The sequence below is a fragment of the Aptenodytes patagonicus genome, chromosome 7, assembly GCF_965638725.1.
Source record: "Aptenodytes patagonicus chromosome 7, bAptPat1.pri.cur, whole genome shotgun sequence".
Taxonomy (NCBI): domain Eukaryota; kingdom Metazoa; phylum Chordata; class Aves; order Sphenisciformes; family Spheniscidae; genus Aptenodytes; species Aptenodytes patagonicus.
In genome coordinates, this window is record NC_134955.1 from 3,445,267 (window position 1) to 3,465,403 (window position 20,137).

The following is a 20,137-nucleotide window of genomic DNA, read 5'->3' on the forward strand; positions in this document are numbered from 1 at the left end:
ACTTAATATTGAGTGTCGATGGTGCAGCCGTCTACGTCTGTGCTGGAAGCCAAACCTGCCTTTGTGCTCATGGAAACAGATGCGTCTTAGGTGGGACTCATTTAATCTCAAAGTGGGTATCTAAAGCAGTTAGAATACAAGATTTACCTTCTACGTTGTTAGGAAGATGTCTGTAAATGAAGTAGTCAATACCTGCAGACAAATCTCAGTTCTGGCCTCTGCTGTCTGAGCACACAAGGAGCACTGGAAAGGGCATCGCAGATCCCGTTTTAGGCAAACTGTAACACGAATTACTGTGTTTCTCAAATCTAACGGTACTCATAGTTGCACACTCGGAGCACAAGGAGGATTGGGAACAGAACCTGTCCCACAGAGGAAACTCTTGCATATTTAAGTTTATTTCAAATAAGTGTTCAAAGAAAAAAAAAACGGAACTAAAACAGATTTAGTATATATTTGCTTTTCTTAAAAAATGATTCCATGAAAGAGTTTTATAGTTATCTATGTAGTAATACAGTTTTTATATACAAAATTCCATTTCAAACAGTTTACTGTACAAAAGAAAGTATAAGCAACTGTTACTATTTCATGATTTCAGCAAATAATGAAAACTTCTGCTAAGTATGTGTTCAGGATATAGTTCTACCATTTACAGGAATGTCAGTATTAAGTTGGGAATACTTTCGGGTAAGTATTTACAGATGAAATTCCCTCCGAGGAAGTTCCCCTAAGATTTCTCTTCAGAACAGGTAGTTCACGTTTGGCTTTCTTCTGGATCTTTTGGGCTACCAAGGAATGAGAGGAAGAACACTTTTTCAACGAGATGTACGGGCAGAATTCTGCTTGATTGATTCCCACTCACAGTCCTATTGCAGTCAGTGGGCCTGATCTGGTAAACGCTTAACTACCAGGCGTAATGCTTATTGTGTGAATAAATCAGGCAGGATTTGGCCCTACAGTGGTAAGCTATCAGAAGTTACAAATTTTAAAAATAGTGACATTCCTGCAAGTCAAAATACAACAGAAACAAGAGTTAACAAAATATAAGCCCTTTATTAATAAAAATCTTTGGTTGGATCAATATTTTAAATAAGCTTCAAGAATATTTGGTTAATATCTTTTTTTTTTCTTCCACATAATTTCTTTTCTGGTACCTTCTTTGGACAGACTACAGAAAAATATCAAGTTTACCACATACTTTAAAACAAATAAATATATCAAAAGCTAAATATGGCATTTTTTTTTTAAGTTCTAGCATTAATCTTTAAATTAGTTTGGCAAAGAAAAAAGAAAAGGAAAAAAGAAATAACTAACCTCTCTTGAAAACAGTCTTTTGACGTTTGGTTTTGTAACAAACCATACAGTAGTTAGACTTTAAAGAAATCTTTCATTTTTATTTTATTTTTCAGTTTTATATTTGTAATGCAAGTGCCATGGACAAGACAAAGCAATAAAAGAAATGAGGTTAATTGCACCAATATTATTTGGAAGTGCAGTTTATCGTTTGACAAAGCAAAACTAAAATGTACTATGCTTAAAAAGAGTCATACTGATGGGATTTAGCTAGGCTTCGTAAGTAAGGATTTTAGACTTATATTTTAAGGAAGCTCCTTGTATAAAAGATAGAGTATTTTAAGACACAAGAGAAGTCCTGTAACTAACTGAATGTCTGGTCCTGTAGCCCCAGTGCAGGCAAAACTTCCACTGAAGACAGTAAGTGGGACATGGTTTGGATTTACTCCTCCGGCACAGCCTCTGGGAACTGCCATCCAACAGCAGAAAGTCTGCAGGAGCAACTGGCTGTGAAAAACGGGTGCGGACTCCTTTCTCCTGCAGAGGATAGAGGGCTACAGAGAAAAACCTGGCTAAGAAAGGGATGTGCTAAAACAACGGGGAAAAGGGAATTTCCTCAGCAACAACAGTGTCCGAGTACTAGGCAGGGCAGTGTGAGTCACTGGAGCTCTACGTGTGCTCGTTAATTCAGGGCATTTAACAAAATGCTCTGTGATCGTCTACCTGCTGGGAGGATCTCTGAAATTGTGCTGCTGCTGCTTGGCCATGAGCGAGGAGCCGCTGGGGGACTGCGCAAACACAGCTGAAGCAGCCTGGGGCACTGAGGTAGCTTCATCCACATCAGTCGTTCGTTGGTAAAAAAGAACTTTTCCAGATGCACTTTTCTGATGTTTCTGAAGAGAGCAGTGCCCCGGTGAAGGTCTCGGGTGCACAGCAGATTGCCACAAGTGCCCCACGCACCTGTCTGACTCCAAAGCTCAGCGGGAGCTCTGCTTGTTTCAGACCTGCAGGTTCAAACACAGATGCCTGCCAGCAGAGCTAAACCCTATCTTGGAAAGCAGGTCAGTCTGGTAGGCTTCACGTGGTTTCTCTCCTGCCAAAAGGAATACCAGGGCACACTCTACAGCTGATTTTGCATATACGTTATCTAGTTACCCCACGGACCTTCAAGCCTGGGGTTCCAAAAATATTTTAAATTAGTAGTATTATTATTACTTAAAATTTACCTTTATTTATTTAGTTAATTAATAGGCTAAGGTCAAATTCTCAGAGAATATCTCTACCAAGACGTACTAAGTACCTGCATTTATTAATGCACACCGTCAATAGTGTTATCTATCGATGAAATATAAAAATTCCCTGCATTACTGAGCTTGTGCAAAAGAAAAAACAACATTATCAGAAATAGAACGTGGTCCTCCATATTTGTAAGAAGGGCGTTTCTCACAAAGATGGGAGCAAAATGGCAGCACATCCTTCAACACGCACCAGGTTGTCCATTAATCGAGTCCTGCCCTTTACGCGATGGCTTGCGTATCAGTGGAATGCCCCGACATACCCAACTCCCTCCTCTTCTATACATCAAGAGGGTACGAATGGCAGGAGGACAAGCTCCCACTGTGGCTCCTGGAGAGTCTGGGGCTGTGATTGTTACAGTTTTCACCTTTTTTCTTGTCCTTGTCTTTCCAGGTTTCCAGCATTTGCAGCTTCCCTTGCTCTTCTCTCATGAAGACCTCCACCATGAGAACTTTCTCTTTATGAATCTGCTGACTAATGTCCTTGGGAATGTCTGGGATAATCCAGTCAACAAAGTCACTCATAAACATGACCAAGTTCTGAAAATGAAATTGTGAGAAAATGTCAGCAAGGTCAAATGAAAGGATGACTGCAGGGGAAGGGGCCATTTTTGGTGTACTTAGGAAGGAAGAATGAAGAAAGGACAATATTTGAGTTGGGCTCAACTGCACGTCGCAAGTCTGATACTGAGCCAAACTTACCTCAACTTCTTGTTCACGCTGGAAGCAGAGAAAAATGGCAGGCACAGATCTCTATGATTTATGTACAAATACCGTCACAGCCACTTAGAAATCCAAAGGAAATACTGTCATTGATAAATGGCTTACGAGTTTTACATCAGAAAGGCAGAAGCAAATAGCAAGAGGTAAAATGATGAAAGTTGGTAAAACACATTCCAATGAAATGTTTCTGATTTAAAAATCTTGATTCAATGAAAGGGAGGTCTTTCACAAAAAGATACATATTTTGTCCAAAAAAAAGGGAGTAAGTTTTGAAACAAGTTGTTTAGATAAGGCAGACTTAAACCACTCGTGACACAATAACCAGCATCACTGTTGTGATCGAATAATGTCATTTAGTGAAAAATTACAAGCTTTTGCCTTCTTGTTCAGATGGGAGATTAACTGGGAAATTTTGGAAATTTCATTTCTTGGCTAGGTCTAGAAATGAGTTTGGATGAAATTTATGCCGCTTCAGTGAATTTGTTGATGTCCTACTGGAGAAATTGGTGGGACCTAGTTAGTATCAGCCTTGTGCTTTGCTGCTCGCTAAGGTCATTAAGTTGCTTCTGCATCAAACCAGTTCAGGGAATCCCTGGGGATGAATTTTTCCGCTGGGGATATACCTGGGCCTGGGTGGGCGGGAGGAAGAGGGTGAATGAGGATGGGCAAATTTCTTTGCTCTTCCATGAAACAGCTGAGAAAGAAGGTATCTTCTTTGGCCTAATAACTTATTTCCAAAGGTGGCTTGCCTTATGTAGCTGAAGAAATACGGTAACTCTTTTTCTTTCTTATATAAAAAGTGCCTGCAGTATAACCTACCTGGAAAACTATCACAAATGCTAATCTTGCTGCTAGGACAGCCCAGAAATCCTTTGAAATGTCATACTTGTTTTCGGACCAGGGGGGTTCTCGATAATCTTTGTATCTGCAAAAGAAGACTCAGTAAATCAGTGACGTCATTCAGAAATTTTAGCACCATGAGGTATTAATACCCAACAGTCGAACAGTGAATTGAACCGTCTAAAAGCAAGTTCACCATTACAGCATGACGCTGTATTGACCTCTCAGAAACAAGACACAGCTGAAAGCCTCCCACAGCCTTCAAGTTTTACTCAAAATTAAAGGTCTTCAGTCTTAACACCCTCCAGTTAGTACAAATAACATCAATTCTGCATAAAGACAGAGTAAACTGCACAGCTTGGATAATTTATTTTCTTTTAAGATTGGTAAAAAAAACCCCGCCGTATATTTTTCAGACTAATTTTACTGACAAAAATACTGATCTTGGATCCATAGAGTGTGTTATGCTACGTGGTGTTCTCCTTGTTCATGATTAGCAAAAGGACGCGGCTAAATTTTGCCATATAGAGGGAAGGTGAGAATTTTGCCTTAGCTATGGCTTACAAAAAAAAAAAAAAAAAAAAATCTGTGAGCTAATCAACAAGAACTTGTTAGAAATGGGACCGAGAAAAATACATTAAATTTAAAACCACAGCATCCTGTCAATATTTTGAAAGAATTAGGGTTCCATATTTTCAAATGATTTAAAAATCCCCGGAATACGGAAGAAATGATGGGATGGGATGGGAAGAAGAAAGAGGCTGTGACTCGAAAGCAAATAAACCTGGCATTTTTGTACTGGACCATGACACTTAACATTTCCGTTCTGTAAGTTCTGTGCAAAAAACATGTTTGCCAACTTCATTTATCCTGTGCCCAAGGATCACCAGAAGGAAACCAGGAGAAAGTAAAAGCAAGCAAAGCTAATACATATGCAATTTTGGTTGGTTTTCTCTTTCATCTCAGAGTAATTTTTCTGTTTAGCAGTCATTTCAGCACATTAACTTGTACTATTCAAATTTATAAAGAATACAAATTAAAAAATAATACGATTATAAAGGCGGGGTTTTTTCCTGGTCAGTTTGTGTAATTTTTTAGTATATGTATACCAAAGTCATCTTTTTTTTCTCCCCTGGAGTGTCTCTTTCCTCCTTGTTCTCCTCTTCTTCCTCTTCCCCCCACTGTCCCCCTTTCAGTTTTGCTGGTCTAAGTGCTTGCACTGTGATATTTGGCTTTCGTCCCCAGTTCTAAGCGTTAAAACATTCATTTTGAAGATGATGCATATCTAAGGAAGCCTAGGCAGAGCATGCATTTCAGCACTGGCCTCATTGCTTCATAAGCTGAAATATGCAACAATAATTTTCCTTTAAAAATGAAAAGAATATGTAGAAATTGTTGCAGATTTCCTGTACGATGACACTTTAAGTAGGTCTTAAGTTCCAGTGCAGATAGGGGTGCTATTACTCTCATCAGGAATTGCTACAGAAACTGGCCAAAAAAAGAGAGCTGTGCTGTGAAGTCATGGTCATTACATCAATAGCATGTGATACAACAATATGACATCAGAGTAACATCATTTTGTTCCCTTAAAGCATCACTGTGCTGTCTATCATTATTTATCTCCTCTCCTGAAAAAGGGAATACATAATAATAAAAATCTTTGCACGGACAAACACCGAATTTAACAACGCTAATCTCTATTTCCCAAAATAAGCAGTACTTCATATTCAGGTTTTGTGGATGCTTATACGTAAGCCAAGACGTTCAAGGCAACGGATCCATCTGATACAAAAGGCTACCAAGGTGCTAAAAAGGTATTGAACAGACAAGGGACCTGCCCCAGGAACGTAAAAATTTCTCCCATTCTTAGTCAGCTGTGAAAATACTTAAAATTAGTTATCATTCAAGAGAGTACCTGCATATCTGAACCTCGTAGCCAAGATCCATGGGGTCGTTTGGAGCTGTTCCTGCTTGAAAATCGCTGACATTAAAAGAGGATAGTGTATGGTTCACGAAGCCATGCATGGTGCCATTCTCACTGTACATATACAGGTACACGAGGCGTGGAATGAAGTCGGATGTGAATGAGATCACAAATGCCTAAGCCATAAGAGCAAAGAGTGAGGGCAATATTCAGGCAGTGGTTAAGTTAATAATATACTCGAGTATGTCTTGCCCAAAACTCGCGCAACTCGGGGGGCTGCTTCGGAAAACAAGGGGGGAGACTGCAGCCCACAGGGCCCTAAAAGTGGAGTATTCACTGCTGCAACAAGGTAGTATTTACTGCTCACTCTTCCGAGTTGCAGAATATTAGATGGAGTAGTTCCACGCCGACTGAGATTTCTACGTGGATAACAACCTGAACTCCCCAGAGGATGAAGCGGCCGTACCCCCCAGCACCAGAGGAAAGCAAAACACGGCGCTGTTTCCCGTCCCCCAGTCACAGCTTGTCCCTCATGCGTTGTATAAAGTCCAACTGATGGATTTCCAAGTTCTTTTCTGTTCTGCAAACAACTGACAGCGAATTGACTCTTTCAATTCTCATTGCACTGCAAAAGGCCATTAATTGCATGTGGTTTTCAACTCCATCGAAATAAAAGGATGAGCAGACTGAGTGAGCCCAGTTTTATTTTTACGGTCACAAAAATTGCGTTTTATTTGGTTATTTAAAAAGGTTTTCTAAAAACGCCATACAGAAAATGCAAGACAGCCAATTCGGCCGAGTTCTTCATGACTTTAGCCTTTCTCATTTATCATTATTATGAAATATTCTCACTGGCATAAATCTCATGTACATGTGGAACAAACACAGTGCAAAATGTTTTAGTTATTTTATGATAAAGAGGGGTAGTACATAGATCAAAGAGGGAAAAAATAACACTGGTAATGACGAAGAGAGACTACACGGGAGAAAAAAGAAAAAAACAGAGAAATTATTTCCAAAGGAACAGAGGAGAAACGGCGAAGACAAATTAAAGCAGCGTACCAAATAACCAAAAGACCGGTTTGGCCACAGCACAACAGACACCTGTGGGCAAAACGAAGGGATTTCCAGTCTGGATAATGGCGAAAAAACCGAGAGGGCCCAGGGCCGCCTGGCCGTAAGCCCTACACGGCCCCTGTTTTGCTGCGTTGCAAACACGTGTTCAGCTCGTCATTTGGCTTTTTGTTTCCTCTTTCCCCAGGTGGGGTGCAGTGGGGATGATCGTTGTGGACGTCTATTCACGTAGAATATTAGAGCAGTACATAAATGAATATATTAAGGCGTGCTAAAATTTTCTAAGGGCTGGGATGTTCACTGTTGAAGTAAAGAAAAATATTTTCATGGCTTTTCAGAGCTAGCTGAGTGAGAGCAATGCAGTTCGAGGCCAGATTTTCAGTGGAGGGACACTGCGCGCTGATGAGCTGAACTAATTCACACTCAGTTGACTACCGGACCCTCCATAGGTTTTAGCATTGAAATTAAAAGTACATCATCTTAGTGATAGTATTTCAAAAGAGCAAAAGTAAGCAGCTGTGATCTTATTTGTTTGAAGGGCAAAACTGCTTTATGAAAACATTCTGGAAAAAAGCTGCAATGACCACTTACTATTTTATATTATTTCTACTACTATCACAACTTTAAAATAAACACTGCATCCGATTCTCTAATATTGCAGAACATTTCTAAATCATATACTTTCACTTGATTTTAAGGGATTTATGCTGAAATAAAACTAATGGAGCAGAGTGGGAAAGCCAGCCTATTGAATTAAAATTTTATTCATGCCGAATTACTTACATTTATGATGACAGCAAGCTTTCCAATACCTCTGAGGATATTGTACCAGATTCCTAAGGAAGGAGACAAACACGTAAATGCTACTCCAGTCATTAAAATTAGATAAATTACATTTTAATTAAGTGTTAGAAACACGTATGACTGTGCCAAACTGGAGTTTTATTTCAAATAAAAAAAGAACAAATTATAAGAGATTAATTTAATGACCTGTAAGCGAAGGGAGCCCGACTCTGTCTTCCAAAGCTATGTTTAGGCACCTTTTTTTTTGAGGTTTTAAGCTAAAGCTTCTTTGAGGAAGAGGAAGGCAAGCGTGAGACAGAGGAATACTGGCATAGGTAGAAAAGAAAAACATCACGAAATTTCCTTCAAACTTCTCAAATGCTTGAGGAGAATGAGAAAGCTACAGATAGGGAGCTGGAACCTCCGCACACGTAGTGCAGAACGTACTGATCTACCCGTTTTAAGGATCTGAATCTGTTTCTACACTTTCTCATCACTATTGATCCTACCTCAGTTTCGAGAAAGCAAAGCTCCAGCGGAGCCACTCGGTGGGATTTTTCCATTTGCATCTGGAAACCGTATAGATAGGGGTTTTCTCAGCATGGGCTCTGTGCATACAAAATGTAATACCAAGCAACCCCACACTGACTCAGGTTCAACCCCTCTGGATTTAGTCTGAGGATGATGCATGAAGTCCCACAGCTCTGCCCCTTCCCCATCTCCAGATCCCACTCCTCACGGAAGGGCTTCTCTGAAGTCTACATGAAGTGCTGGTTTAGCGTACGTGGTCACGCACCCTTGTGCCTGGCCTCTCTAACAGTCTCCTCGTCATTAGTGACAGCTTGAAAATTTCTCCTTAGCTGAAGTACTCAAACTGCAAGATTCAGTGTTGATGGAAAAATCCAGGGCTGCTACCAGATCCGTGTGGTTACAGCCCTGATGAGCCACTCTCCTATTCCGGGTCTGAAGAGGAAGGAAGATGTAGGAGGTTTTACACAGGGTGACATCCCTGGAAGACTCCTCCGGCCTGGCCGAATCCTTTGCTTGATAGCTAACTCATACTTCATACAGCTTTGGTCTTCTGGCACAGCATACACAAGCCGGCCTGGACAGAGTACAGAACTGAACTTCAGGAAAAGATACGACAGGATCAGGGGAAGCAGAGATAGACCCCTGTCTGCTGCCAGTCGTTACCCACTGCCTTTAGCAGGTGGGACCTTCTCCCTTTCCTGATTCTGCTGACGCCTGCCCTAAAAACTTGTCTGGTTTGTCTGTGGCCATCTCATGGTCTCTGACTTCAGCATGTCTCTGAAAGAAGTGGGGTTCTTTCACCCACAAAAGTGGGATTGAATTGCAATAAATTGCAATTAACACCCTCCCAAAAACAACAAAAAAAAACCCCTCAAAAAACCCCACCACAACCAAAAAACTAACAACAGCCGCTCTAACATCTCCACCAGCAACCTTAGCCCGCAGCATCAAATGAGCCAGCCACAAAACACCCCGAAAGCTATGTCGTGGTAAAGGCAATAGCGTGACAAAACAAGATGTGTTCTTCAACTCTAGGATGATCCTGGGGCACGAGGATGAGGCCAAGGAAGAACTCTGCTTGCACAATACCAGAACGAACAGCGAGTTTGGTAACAGAGCATAAACTTCTCTGCTCTTGCTGACTGGCTCTGTAATACGAACAATTATTTTAATGACCTTTTTACTCGTAAGTAACCAACATTTGGGAGAAATAGCTTCCTCATTACATGTACATATAGCTGTCGGCCCCCCGCAGCAAGGGGAGGACCGGTCTGTTGTCACCGTACAACCGCAGAGCCCAGCTCCAGCTAGATTCACTGCAGCTTTCAAGCTTCACCCTTCCGACATTCATGCTGAGTAGGGACAAAGGGATACATTTACCCACAGACTTTTGAGTCTCCTCTCATTCCCAGAGTTATTAAATGCAGAAATTTTTGCTTCTGCAAGAAAACTGCATTGCCAGGAAGAACTGTTGATGTGCAGAACCACGCAAGAGATTTCACTATTGTATTGATCATTTTGATTTGAAAAATGATATTGTTTACTTAATAAAATACTAATCTGAATTTAAAGCTCCAGTCCTTCTATTTTAAAAGTAAAGCCTCGATATGTTATGACAGTTCACGGTTAAGCCACAGTCTAATGTTTTGAATTTTCCTATAAATGTCTTCCTGTTAATGAAACTAACTCAGCATAATAATATCCTGCCATCAATCCAGGAATAAACAACAGGGATAACAATAGCAACGTCCACTTACCTATATCCTTTGCTCTGACTGCTACCGGTCTCCTCAGCTCAGTAACAAATTTTTTTGCATCTAGACGGATTTCAATGATGTTGTTCAACAAAGCAAACAAAGGCGCAAGCGGGAAGGATGCAACAAACAAAGTTACAAATCCAAACTGAATAACTGAAAAGAAAAAGGAACCGTTTCAATGGCTGTGGCCAGTATTTATCGAATGCATGCATCACCTCGTCAGTGCCACCCCCCCAAATTCTAACAAGATGACACTTGCTGGGAGACTAAACCACATTTTCTGCCTCAGGCATGGTTTGCCTGACCGCTGCTCCATTTGGGCACTGGAGGGCCAGTTGCCTCTCTTGCAAAAGCCGGGGCTGCTGAGGCAAGGCAAAGGAACTGGAAGGATGGGGAAGCTCCTAAAACAATTTTGCCGTGGGCGAGGCTGGCACAGGAGTGATCTGAAGGAGTGGGATCACGGCAGCGACCGCGCTAGCTCTACATAAACTCGCCATGCTCCACCCGGCAGGTTTTTAGCCCTCGCTAATCCCACTGGAAGCTTTCTCTTCTGAAGAACAGGAACTTACGGGCTTCGAAAAGGACACGACTGATTCTCTGCCTTTACTGGCAATAACGGGCTTCCTACAACCTGGGGTCATACTTGCTTTTGTTTGATGAGGACATCGCATTGATGTCATACCCATCCTGGTACTGTTAGAGCCCCATCTTCCTCTTCCTCTGTTACTTCCAAATGCTGATCTCACTAACTGCATCTTTTCTTATTTTTAGGAACCGACAGCATGACCTCGTAGTTCGTACCATTAAATTTCAATCTGTTTCAACTACTCTGAACATCAAGGTCATCAGATACTCTAATTTGCCTTTGCATTTACTAGGCCTGCCAATTTTGGGTATTCGTATACTTCATTATCCTTTACCACTATTTTTACCTAGTCATTCCTTAAAATACTAAATAAAGTTGCTCTTTTAAGACAGATCCTTCCAGAACGTCTGATACTGTAGCAAACAGCATTATATCGAACAGTTCTCAGCCTTTCCAAGATTGAAAGTAGGAAGAGAAATGTAGTTGTACACCCACAGCAACATAGAGCTGATATCCAGCGCTTAATTTCCATATCACTCACTCAACATAATACATTACTTGAAAAAAAAAAAATTATATGTGATCTGTCAAGTACAACCTGGTCTACAGGCACATATGTCTCTCAGATTTAGTCCAGATTTCAGAAAACAGAAACAACCTGGTGTGAGAATATGCAGTGGAAATTGTCAAATCCGAATTAAGTAACTTATTTCCAATGTAGGGTGCAACTGATGATAAAATGTGCCTCACAATCTCAAGTTTATGCCGTTTAATCATTTGCATTTGAAACTTGACAGTGACATGTCACATGGCTTGAAAGAAAATACCTAAAATATAGTGCTAAAGTAAGGGCTCATGAACAGCAGAGAGCACAATTCATCCCTGAAGCAGCCAGCGGTTGGCTGAAACATGCTACAGTCCGAGACTATACGCTTTAATAATTAAGTTATGCCTCATAGCCGCTGTCCACCGAATCTACAGTTCAAAAACCTCAGCTCTCCATCCCAATTACTCAGAATAATTACAGTTTAAAATGCCTTCTTTCCACCTCACTCACTCATTTCCATATATTCAGGGGTAAGTCCAGCAAAAGGCTCCAGGTTATAGTCCATTTCATAACGCTGCTTTTTTTTCATGTGCTCTTCATGGTCTAAAGAACGCCGACGCTTTAATTTCATGTATCGTATAAATTTCTTCATTTTTCTGGGGGAAATGAAAACGATTCATTAGCGTGCCATTCCGGTCACAATGCCCGTTCTTCAGTTATTTTACATTAACAGACACAATAAGCTCCATACCTATTTTCATAAAAACTGCGCAAGAGCCACACTGTGCTAAAAGTATCAGGGATCAGCATATACAGGTACTGAGACACGGTTATAACTGAATCACACGTTCAGTATTACACCTCTTGCTAACCAGTAGGAAAGCAATAGATTGCCTAACACTTTTCAAAGACGTCCGCGTTGCTGGATGCAGCTGCAGCGCGGATGCAGGTATTTGCAATGCAGCAGACACAGGCTTGCTGCAAAAATCTTGCAGGTAGCCTAATGTCCTGGTTTCAGCAGGGATGGAGTTAATTTTCTTCCTAGTAGCTGGTCCAGTGCTGTGGTTTGGATTTAGGGTGAGAACAATGTTGATAACGCACCGATGTTTTAGTTGTTGCTAGGTAGTGTTTACACTAGTCAAGGACTTTTCAGCTTCCCACGCTCTACCGACTGAGCAGGCTGGAGGGGCACAAGAAGCTGGGAGGGGGCACGGCCAGGACAGCTGACCCAAACTGGCCAGAGGGACATTCCATACCATGGGACGTCATGCTCAGTATATAAAGCTGGGGGAAGAAGAAGGAAGGGGGGGACGTTTGGAGTGATGGCGTTTGTCTTCCCAAGTCACCGTTAGGCGTGATGGAGCCCTGCTTCCCTGGAGATGGCTGAACACCTGCCTGCCCATGGGAAGGAGTGAGTGAATTCCTTGTTTTGCTTTGCTTGCGTGCGCGGCTTTTGCTTTACCTATTAAACTCAATTTAATTGAGTTTTATTTACCTTTATCTCAACCCACGAGTTTTCTCACTTTTACCCTTCCGATTCTCTCCCCCGTCCCACTGGGGGGGGAGTGAGCGAGCGGCTGCGTGGTGCTTAGTTGCCGGCTGGGGTTAAACCACGACACCTAAGAACCACGTTCACGTCAAGGGGCAGTGGATACACAGTGTTCTGCACACATCGTAAACAACACGTGTTTAAAACAAACAAACAAACAAACGTCGCTACTTACGGGATGCCAATCTCAAATAAATTGTTCTGAATCAGCTGCTTGCCCAACATGATAATACTGAGCTGGATACACAACTCCATCAGGCAACCGCCTGGAGCACACTAGGGTGGGCAGAGGAAACGTCAGTCAGAACATTTGCTGCATCCCTGTGGCAGGGGAAGATGGTGCTGCCCCCCAGCGTGATCACAGACAGGGTAAAACGCAATTACCTCTTCCATTCGGAAAGAATGGAAAATGTAGACATAGTCTCCTGGACGTCCAACAAATCTAGGGCACAACGGTTAGAATTATAAACTTCATATATATTTTATACTTTTTATATCTGAGTCCTAAAGTCATTTATGTCAAACTCTATGCCTTTGAGTGGGACCACCTAATGTTTCGTCCTGAAAAAGTGAATAATTATCTTTGGGTTTGTTTTAAAGAGTAAGTCCTGTTTACTGAGTAAACAACTCAGTAAAACTGCAAGTCGTGTGTCCTACAATATTATAGGCACATCTGGGCAGAAATCCTCTAAGGTAATCCTCATTTTTGTTGCATTAGCCGGAACGCGCCACACGGAGTATTTATTTTAGCCTTGTGTTTTCATGCTGGTTGCAAGAAGAGAGATGATACTTGCTATGATAGAAAGTTAAGAGTGGTAAATAGACAACGGTAAATAGCCTGATGGGGGATTGCATCTGAACGTACAAAGTTATCTTAACAAAATGGCTTTAACAAATTTGAAACGGCAGAGCACCAGGTCCCTGCTTTATCCCACGAGGCTGCAGAGTTTTTGGGTCAATACTGAGGAGTTTTTAAACCAGATTTACTTTATCGTCCAACTATGGCCTTAGCTCAGCTACAGCTGTCTCATAAGCACCGAGCTGAAACCCTGAACAGCCTTTTGCATTACTCACCGGCCCTTGAAGAAAGCGACGTAGAAAATGGGTGTGTAGGCATTGACGAATTTCAGCAGGAAAGCCTTAAAAATCAGCCGCTCTTCAAAATTCTTGTCAGTTTTTGGCACCTCTGGAACCAATGTGACATGGATAAGAAACGTTAAGGAACATTTCAAGATCTTATGAATGTGGACTTTGGAAAACATCAGCCATCTTTTAAACAAAGAGGTATATATTTATAACTATAACTATAACTATATATATATATATATAAAAAAGCAATATGGCCTCACTGAGGTCAGCGGTCAATCTGCTGAGGATCCCACCATTCAGATGTGTTACAACAGTAATTCCAATGTCATTCCACGTCTGGCTAACCTCTATGACAATCATTTGCAGACGGACGAGAACTTACCTGAAAAGATTTCTGGACCTTTTGTCACTGATGCTTTTTGGAAATGATTCAAAAAATTTTTTTCTACGGTGTTTTTTTGCACGATTTTGCATGATTTCTCGACATGTCTTACGCCAAATAAATGGCAGAAAATGAAAAGAGTAATTGCGTGATATAGAAGAGTGACGTTCAAGATTAGGTATAGGAATTTCTGCTGTATCCCCCATCCCCGTCACTCGTAACTGGATTAGTGATTAGTACTACCACTGCTGAAAGAAAAACTTTAAAAATAAAGCTGAATCCATGTGCGCTTTGATGTTTTTAAGTAGCTGGTTAGACCTTTAGCCGCACGTTTGCATTTCCTGGGTTTGCTCACCAGTTTGAAGTTAATCACGAAAGCCAGTCATTTGGGTCCTCTCGTTTAAAATCGCTCTGGCAAACATCAGTTGAGGATTTAAACCTACCGATCTGAGTTAGCCACCTTGCGATGCAGCCGTATACTTCATCCAGGATGATGATGACGACCAAGTTGATAATGACTGCGGTGGCAGTGACGGTGACCCTAACGCTTGAGCGGCCCGAGGGAGTTGAACTGATTGCCAGCGCCGCTGCAGTCGAGATCCTGTATATGATGACTCCAAACACTATAGCGAACGTCAGCCCAACCTGCAAGCAAGAACAGCGCAGCCTCTTATGAAAGATTTAGCTATAAATACTTTGTGTGGGACTTAGCAATGACCTTAAAAATGGGATCTCTGGGCCACATCCCAAGTCCACCAAATTCTGCATTAAGGCTCCCAATCACTTCGATGAACCGTGGGGAAAAAAATCCTCTTTTGCTAGTAATTTGATCATCACACGAAAAAAATTGATATAATGATGCCACAATCACATGCAAAAGGCTTTTTTTTAAAGGCACCTAAATGTAAACTCCTTGCTTATTTGAAATATATTAGCGGGTTTCCTTTCAGCCCTAACAGCAACAGCGTATATACATGGTGTTTGCTTTATTATAAAAGAAAGGCAGCGTTGAAGCAGAGAGGAGTATTTCAGCTTAAGTCTGCACACAAGCTTTCAAATCCCCTACTCAGGCTTGTTACGCTGTCATAATCCTAAACTGAAATTAAATCTGATTAAATCAACGCACTTCCTGGCACCATCAAGGTGCACAAAGCCTTACTTAATTTTTCATTGCTTAAATAGAGGAATAATTTAAAAATGTGATTCTTCTAAGGTACTGATTCTTCAGCTGAGAAGATTAGATTTACTGCACTTCCGTTCTCTGAAAACACAAATATTAAAAGAAACAACCCCAAAACAGACTCCCTATCCCAAAAAACCAAATGAACTGAGTTAGTCTGGCATATTCTACCTTTGGAAAGGGCTTAAGCTTTTTTATCCATCTGCCAATCTGCCCCATGTCTTGAATTATTATTATTTCCTTCAAAATTTGCTTTAAACGCTGATGCTTTATCAGCAAATGGGAAAAGGCTGTTCTCATCATCATTTTACCTTTTTCTTGAATTAAGCGCTCTGTTTGCAATTCTCCTGTTGGGGTTTAACCCCAAATTTGACTGATTTATTAAAAATCTTTGCAATCAGGATTGCAATTGGCCACATCACGTCTTTCAAAAAAGTTTGGTATAAAAACGAGGCCGTTCTCTACTTCCTGACTACTTTCTGAGAGGACTTTCTCTACTTTTTAAGTTTCGCCCCATCAGCGGTGGTGGCAATTTCCATTTCCGTGCCCCCGTTTTTCCCCTACCTTATTTAGGTATTCTTATTTCTTTACTGGAAAGAGACGCCAACGTAGAAATTCAAGCTCTTGAAAAGATTTTAGATTCTAAAGCAATAAAGTGTTTAAATTTTTTCACCGGGGAAAAGCCACTGTGAACCCCATCAGTTGGATAAAGTCTGTCACGGTTTCACTAACATTTCCATCACTTCTGTTCTATACAATGACTCGGTAACATAAATTTCAGGTTTTGCCGGGTGATGCTTACCATGAAGATAATGCCAACAAAATTGGTTAAATAGGCTGGAAAACGATCCTTCCATGTCAGCTTTTCTTTATCTGTCTAAAATTCGGAGGGGAAAAAAGGGTACGTTTAATAAAGATGGAGCGTGTGATTTTGCACACGTGACAAAAAGAGAGAGGGGGAAAAAAAGGCTAGCAAATACACAACCAGTTAGAAGATGCAAAGACACAGTGTTTACAGTTACAATTCCACACAGGCAAATTGTTTACTCTGTTTCTAGGTTCAAATTGGTCAAGTGCCTGCGCTGCGAGTATAAATAAACCAGATTTTTCTGTATACTTTTTGAAGGAAACATGCAAATAGTCTGTCAAAAACCATGAAGTAAAATCTCTCCTACTGCTAAATATTTTCTTTTGCTTTCCCTAGAAAAATTCTCCTTCTTCCCCTCTCCCTCCCCAGTTAATATTTGCAGCTTTGCAGTTGCACAACTGGTTCCACTGAACTACAGATGAAGTATGCTACTGAGTAACTCCAAGATGAACGCACAGTTGACGGGGAAGATCTTGTTTTAGTGTGTGATAAGACTTGAAATTCCTTCAATATGAGTGATTTTTAACTACCTGACTATCCACGTGGTATTCAATGGACCACGCCAATAGGAATTAAGATGCGCACGTGTAATAACTCTTTATAGGAGTCAACCAGCCACTGCCTGAATTCGGGTATGAAAATTGCATTTAGAACAGTATTGCTCATCTAGAGTCTTTCATAAACTTTGATGCCGGGAATTGTTTCTAAACACCAGAAAAGAAACAACAAAAGGAACGTTACGGAAGATGATGCACACGTTATAATGAACATAAAAATATTACTCAAATTCTATTTTCATTACATGCACGTCGTCTCAGGGAAGTGCAAGCAACTCTTTCAACACATGGCCCATGCTCCACTGCAAAACGTTAACATCAGTCCAGGATGGTAAATCTAAGATTAGCCATGCAGTGCCATTCCCAATGCACAGAAACAGTGTCCCATAGGGTGCTGAAGAAACAAGGGGAGGAGGGGGAAGAAACCCAGAACTGCACGTGAATATTAAACAAAGGTTCAACAGCCAAAAACAAATTGATTTGTGTCTTCCATAATTACTCATAATTTGAGTTTCTTCATAAGTTTGAATAAAAAGAACCAATTTCACCCCAGCCATGACTGTCTTAACTCTTTGTCTCCATTTGTTTGCTGTCTCTTCTGGAAAATACCGATGCTTCTGATGGCAGTCAAAGGAAACAAAAAGAGGATCGGGCAATACAGCATTACAAAGCGCTGCTAAATTAATCTGTATACTCTCTACTGACTCAGTGTACATAGCAGTTTAGCCACAAGTGAATGCTCTATTAGTTTGCTCAAGGCTTTGTGTTTCAGCTTTAGGTTAATAAAACATAACAACAACAAAAGACAAACTCTTGCCCCAAATGCTGGGGTAGATCAAGCAATCCTGCAAAGGATATTCCCTTTTTAATTCAGGATTGTGCCCTTCTTTTTCCTTTATGATGTATAAAGACTGTCCAGAAAGTTTTTCCTTTAAAAATTTTTTTTTTTTTTAAATTGGACTTCTCTTGAAAAAATATGAGCAATTTCTGGTTCAGCTTTAGATATTTTTTTCTTTAAGAAGATTTCCAAGTTGTCTTACAACTGTTGAATTTGAACTTTAACACTCTAGATCCCAATGAAAGATAATTACCAAGTCTTTCAGAAAAAACTCCTTTTCTCACGTTTCCCAAATTAGTAACATCCAAATTGAACACAGCCCAAAAAGTTATAAATAGTCTGGTTAAAAAAAAAAAAAAAATCCTCTCTTAATTGCTCAGCTTTCATACTCCGATATTTGGAGGCCACCATTGATTAATTGTCCGATTACCCTACAGTCTTCCACATTTAAGATCTGAATTCCCAGTATCATAGAACGGTTTGGGTTGGAAGGGACCTCTAAAGGTCATCTAGTCCAACCCCCCTGCCCTGGGCAGGGACATCTTCAACTAGATCAGGTTGCTCAGAGCCCCGTCCAACCTGACCTTGAATGTGTCCAGGGATGGGGCATCCACCACCTCTCTACCCAAAAGTACAGCGAGTCGCAGGTTTTTAGCAGAACACAACTAAGTCTGTCTTCCGACATTGTTTATCCAGCCAGTAAGAGGGCAGCAACCCCAATTCTTTTTCTTCTGCAAGGGATTTTAAAGCAGTGCTGCGAGTAAGGTATTGCACATGATGCTGGACCGCTTACACGCTGCATCCTAGAGATCAACGGCAACGTGCCACCGTCAGCTTTGTAGCATCTTTTAAGAGGGGCCCAACGGTACCCCAGTGTAAGCGCGTGACAAAAGCGGACACGTTCAGTTTAATGCCAGTCCAATCTATGTATGCTGTCTCTTAAAGCATATTTAACATTAACGTGGTTGTATTTTCATAGGGTTTTCACAGAATTCCAATTTAGGGCACGGTTCCACGCTGCTGTGCCACTGGCAACAGATACAAAAGAGGAATTTCTGCCGACAGATTTTCGTTATGCCGGAGCATTTACTTCTCTGCTTAAAAACGCGGTCATACAAACAGCTGAATTCTTGCAGTTAAGGGGGAATAACCTCTGGCAGGGTGGAAACCGGTATGCGGGGGAGAAAAGGAGCTTTTTCAAATTGGTCTGCTGCTGACAGACAGTAATAGGGAAGGAATCACAGCCTTCAGCGAAAGGGCGGGGAAGCTGCTCGTAGGGACTGCACCGTCCGTTGGCGAGATGCACGCGCCCCGGGGATGACTGGCAGCACCTTTTTCACGGCGATGTAAAGAGCAAGTTAAAAGCAGACGTGAGCGCTACCTTATTCAGTGGAATAAAATGGAAGTCATGTTTTTAAAAGGCAGGAAGTTATCAAAGCTGGAATTCGGCAAGGAAATTGGTGTTAGTACTCTTCATTAATGCTCTAGTAGTATTTTTATTTACAAAAAAAGTCTAGCAAGACAGAGAACCTCTCCTGAGAGGCTTTAGGTACTTGTATTAGCGCAGAATAAGGTGGTTTTTACAGTTTTCTCAAGCTTGGTTTGTTAGCCTAACAGGAGCGCCCCTTCAATCGGGCTCAGTTAGCCGCCCTAGGCCACACTCCTGTATCTGATTATTAAAGACATTTCTAGACTTAATCAGGTCTTGTGCACTGGTATACACCGAGTATCCCATGTATGCTGGGACCGAAGACATCTGGAATTTAAACACAATGTGCAGTGACTCTATTTTTTACCTATTTCTTAGTCTCGGGCCAGTGCCTGCTATAACGACCTTCTTTTTCAAAGTTTTTCACAAGTGAACCAAATGGATATTTTTACCATACCTCTTTATGTTTGTGTTCTTTTCTCAGTGATTTTTCTAAAACTTTAGCTTCATATTCTGCTCTCGGATGATCCTGTGAAATAAGTCATATTTAATAAAAAGCAAAATTATTTATTTTCTGTATCGGCTACATATGAACCGTTTGCAGGTCGATTTCCTGATCATTTCCAAGTTTTCTAAATGAATTCTAGTTCACTCGGTATGTCCTTTATGTCATTTGCTAGCCGACTGTAATTTAAAAAAATGTTAAATCCCGTATCGTTTGCAGCAACTGCAGAATGATCTGCGCTCACTATCAGACAGCCACATGCAATGCTACGTAGATTAAATTTAATACATTAGAGTATACAGCACAACCTGCAGACAGCGTGGTTCACACCATATGACATTATGCTTGGATTTTAATTACCTATCTTTTTGATAAAAATTAGATTTT

At 41.0% G+C, this 20,137-nt stretch overlaps 1 protein-coding gene across 5 annotated transcripts in view; it reads right to left on the minus strand.

Annotated features, from left to right (window-relative positions):
• Window positions 1-389: 389 nt before the first annotated feature.
• ANO1 (anoctamin 1) overlaps window positions 390-20,137 on the minus strand; it is an 84,475-nt gene continuing 64,727 nt past the window's right edge. For 2 of the 5 annotated variants that reach the window (XM_076343795.1, XM_076343791.1), the window contains 13 exons: window positions 19,703-19,774; window positions 17,548-17,595; window positions 16,356-16,430; window positions 14,817-15,018; window positions 13,977-14,088; window positions 13,287-13,344; window positions 13,078-13,178; window positions 11,864-12,009; window positions 10,221-10,373; window positions 7,933-7,985; window positions 6,067-6,251; window positions 4,131-4,236; window positions 390-3,128 (listed from right to left, as the gene is read on the minus strand). In XM_076343795.1, coding sequence (XP_076199910.1) covers window positions 2,868-3,128; window positions 4,131-4,236; window positions 6,067-6,251; window positions 7,933-7,985; window positions 10,221-10,373; window positions 11,864-12,009; window positions 13,078-13,178; window positions 13,287-13,344; window positions 13,977-14,088; window positions 14,817-15,018; window positions 16,356-16,430; window positions 17,548-17,595; window positions 19,703-19,774 — 1,572 coding nt within the window. In that variant the 3' untranslated portion in view covers window positions 390-2,867. The remainder of the gene's footprint in view (window positions 3,129-4,130; window positions 4,237-6,066; window positions 6,252-7,932; window positions 7,986-10,220; window positions 10,374-11,863; window positions 12,010-13,077; window positions 13,179-13,286; window positions 13,345-13,976; window positions 14,089-14,816; window positions 15,019-16,355; window positions 16,431-17,547; window positions 17,596-19,702; window positions 19,775-20,137) is intronic. The other 3 variants (XM_076343796.1, XM_076343794.1, XM_076343793.1) reach the window with 2 other exon arrangements.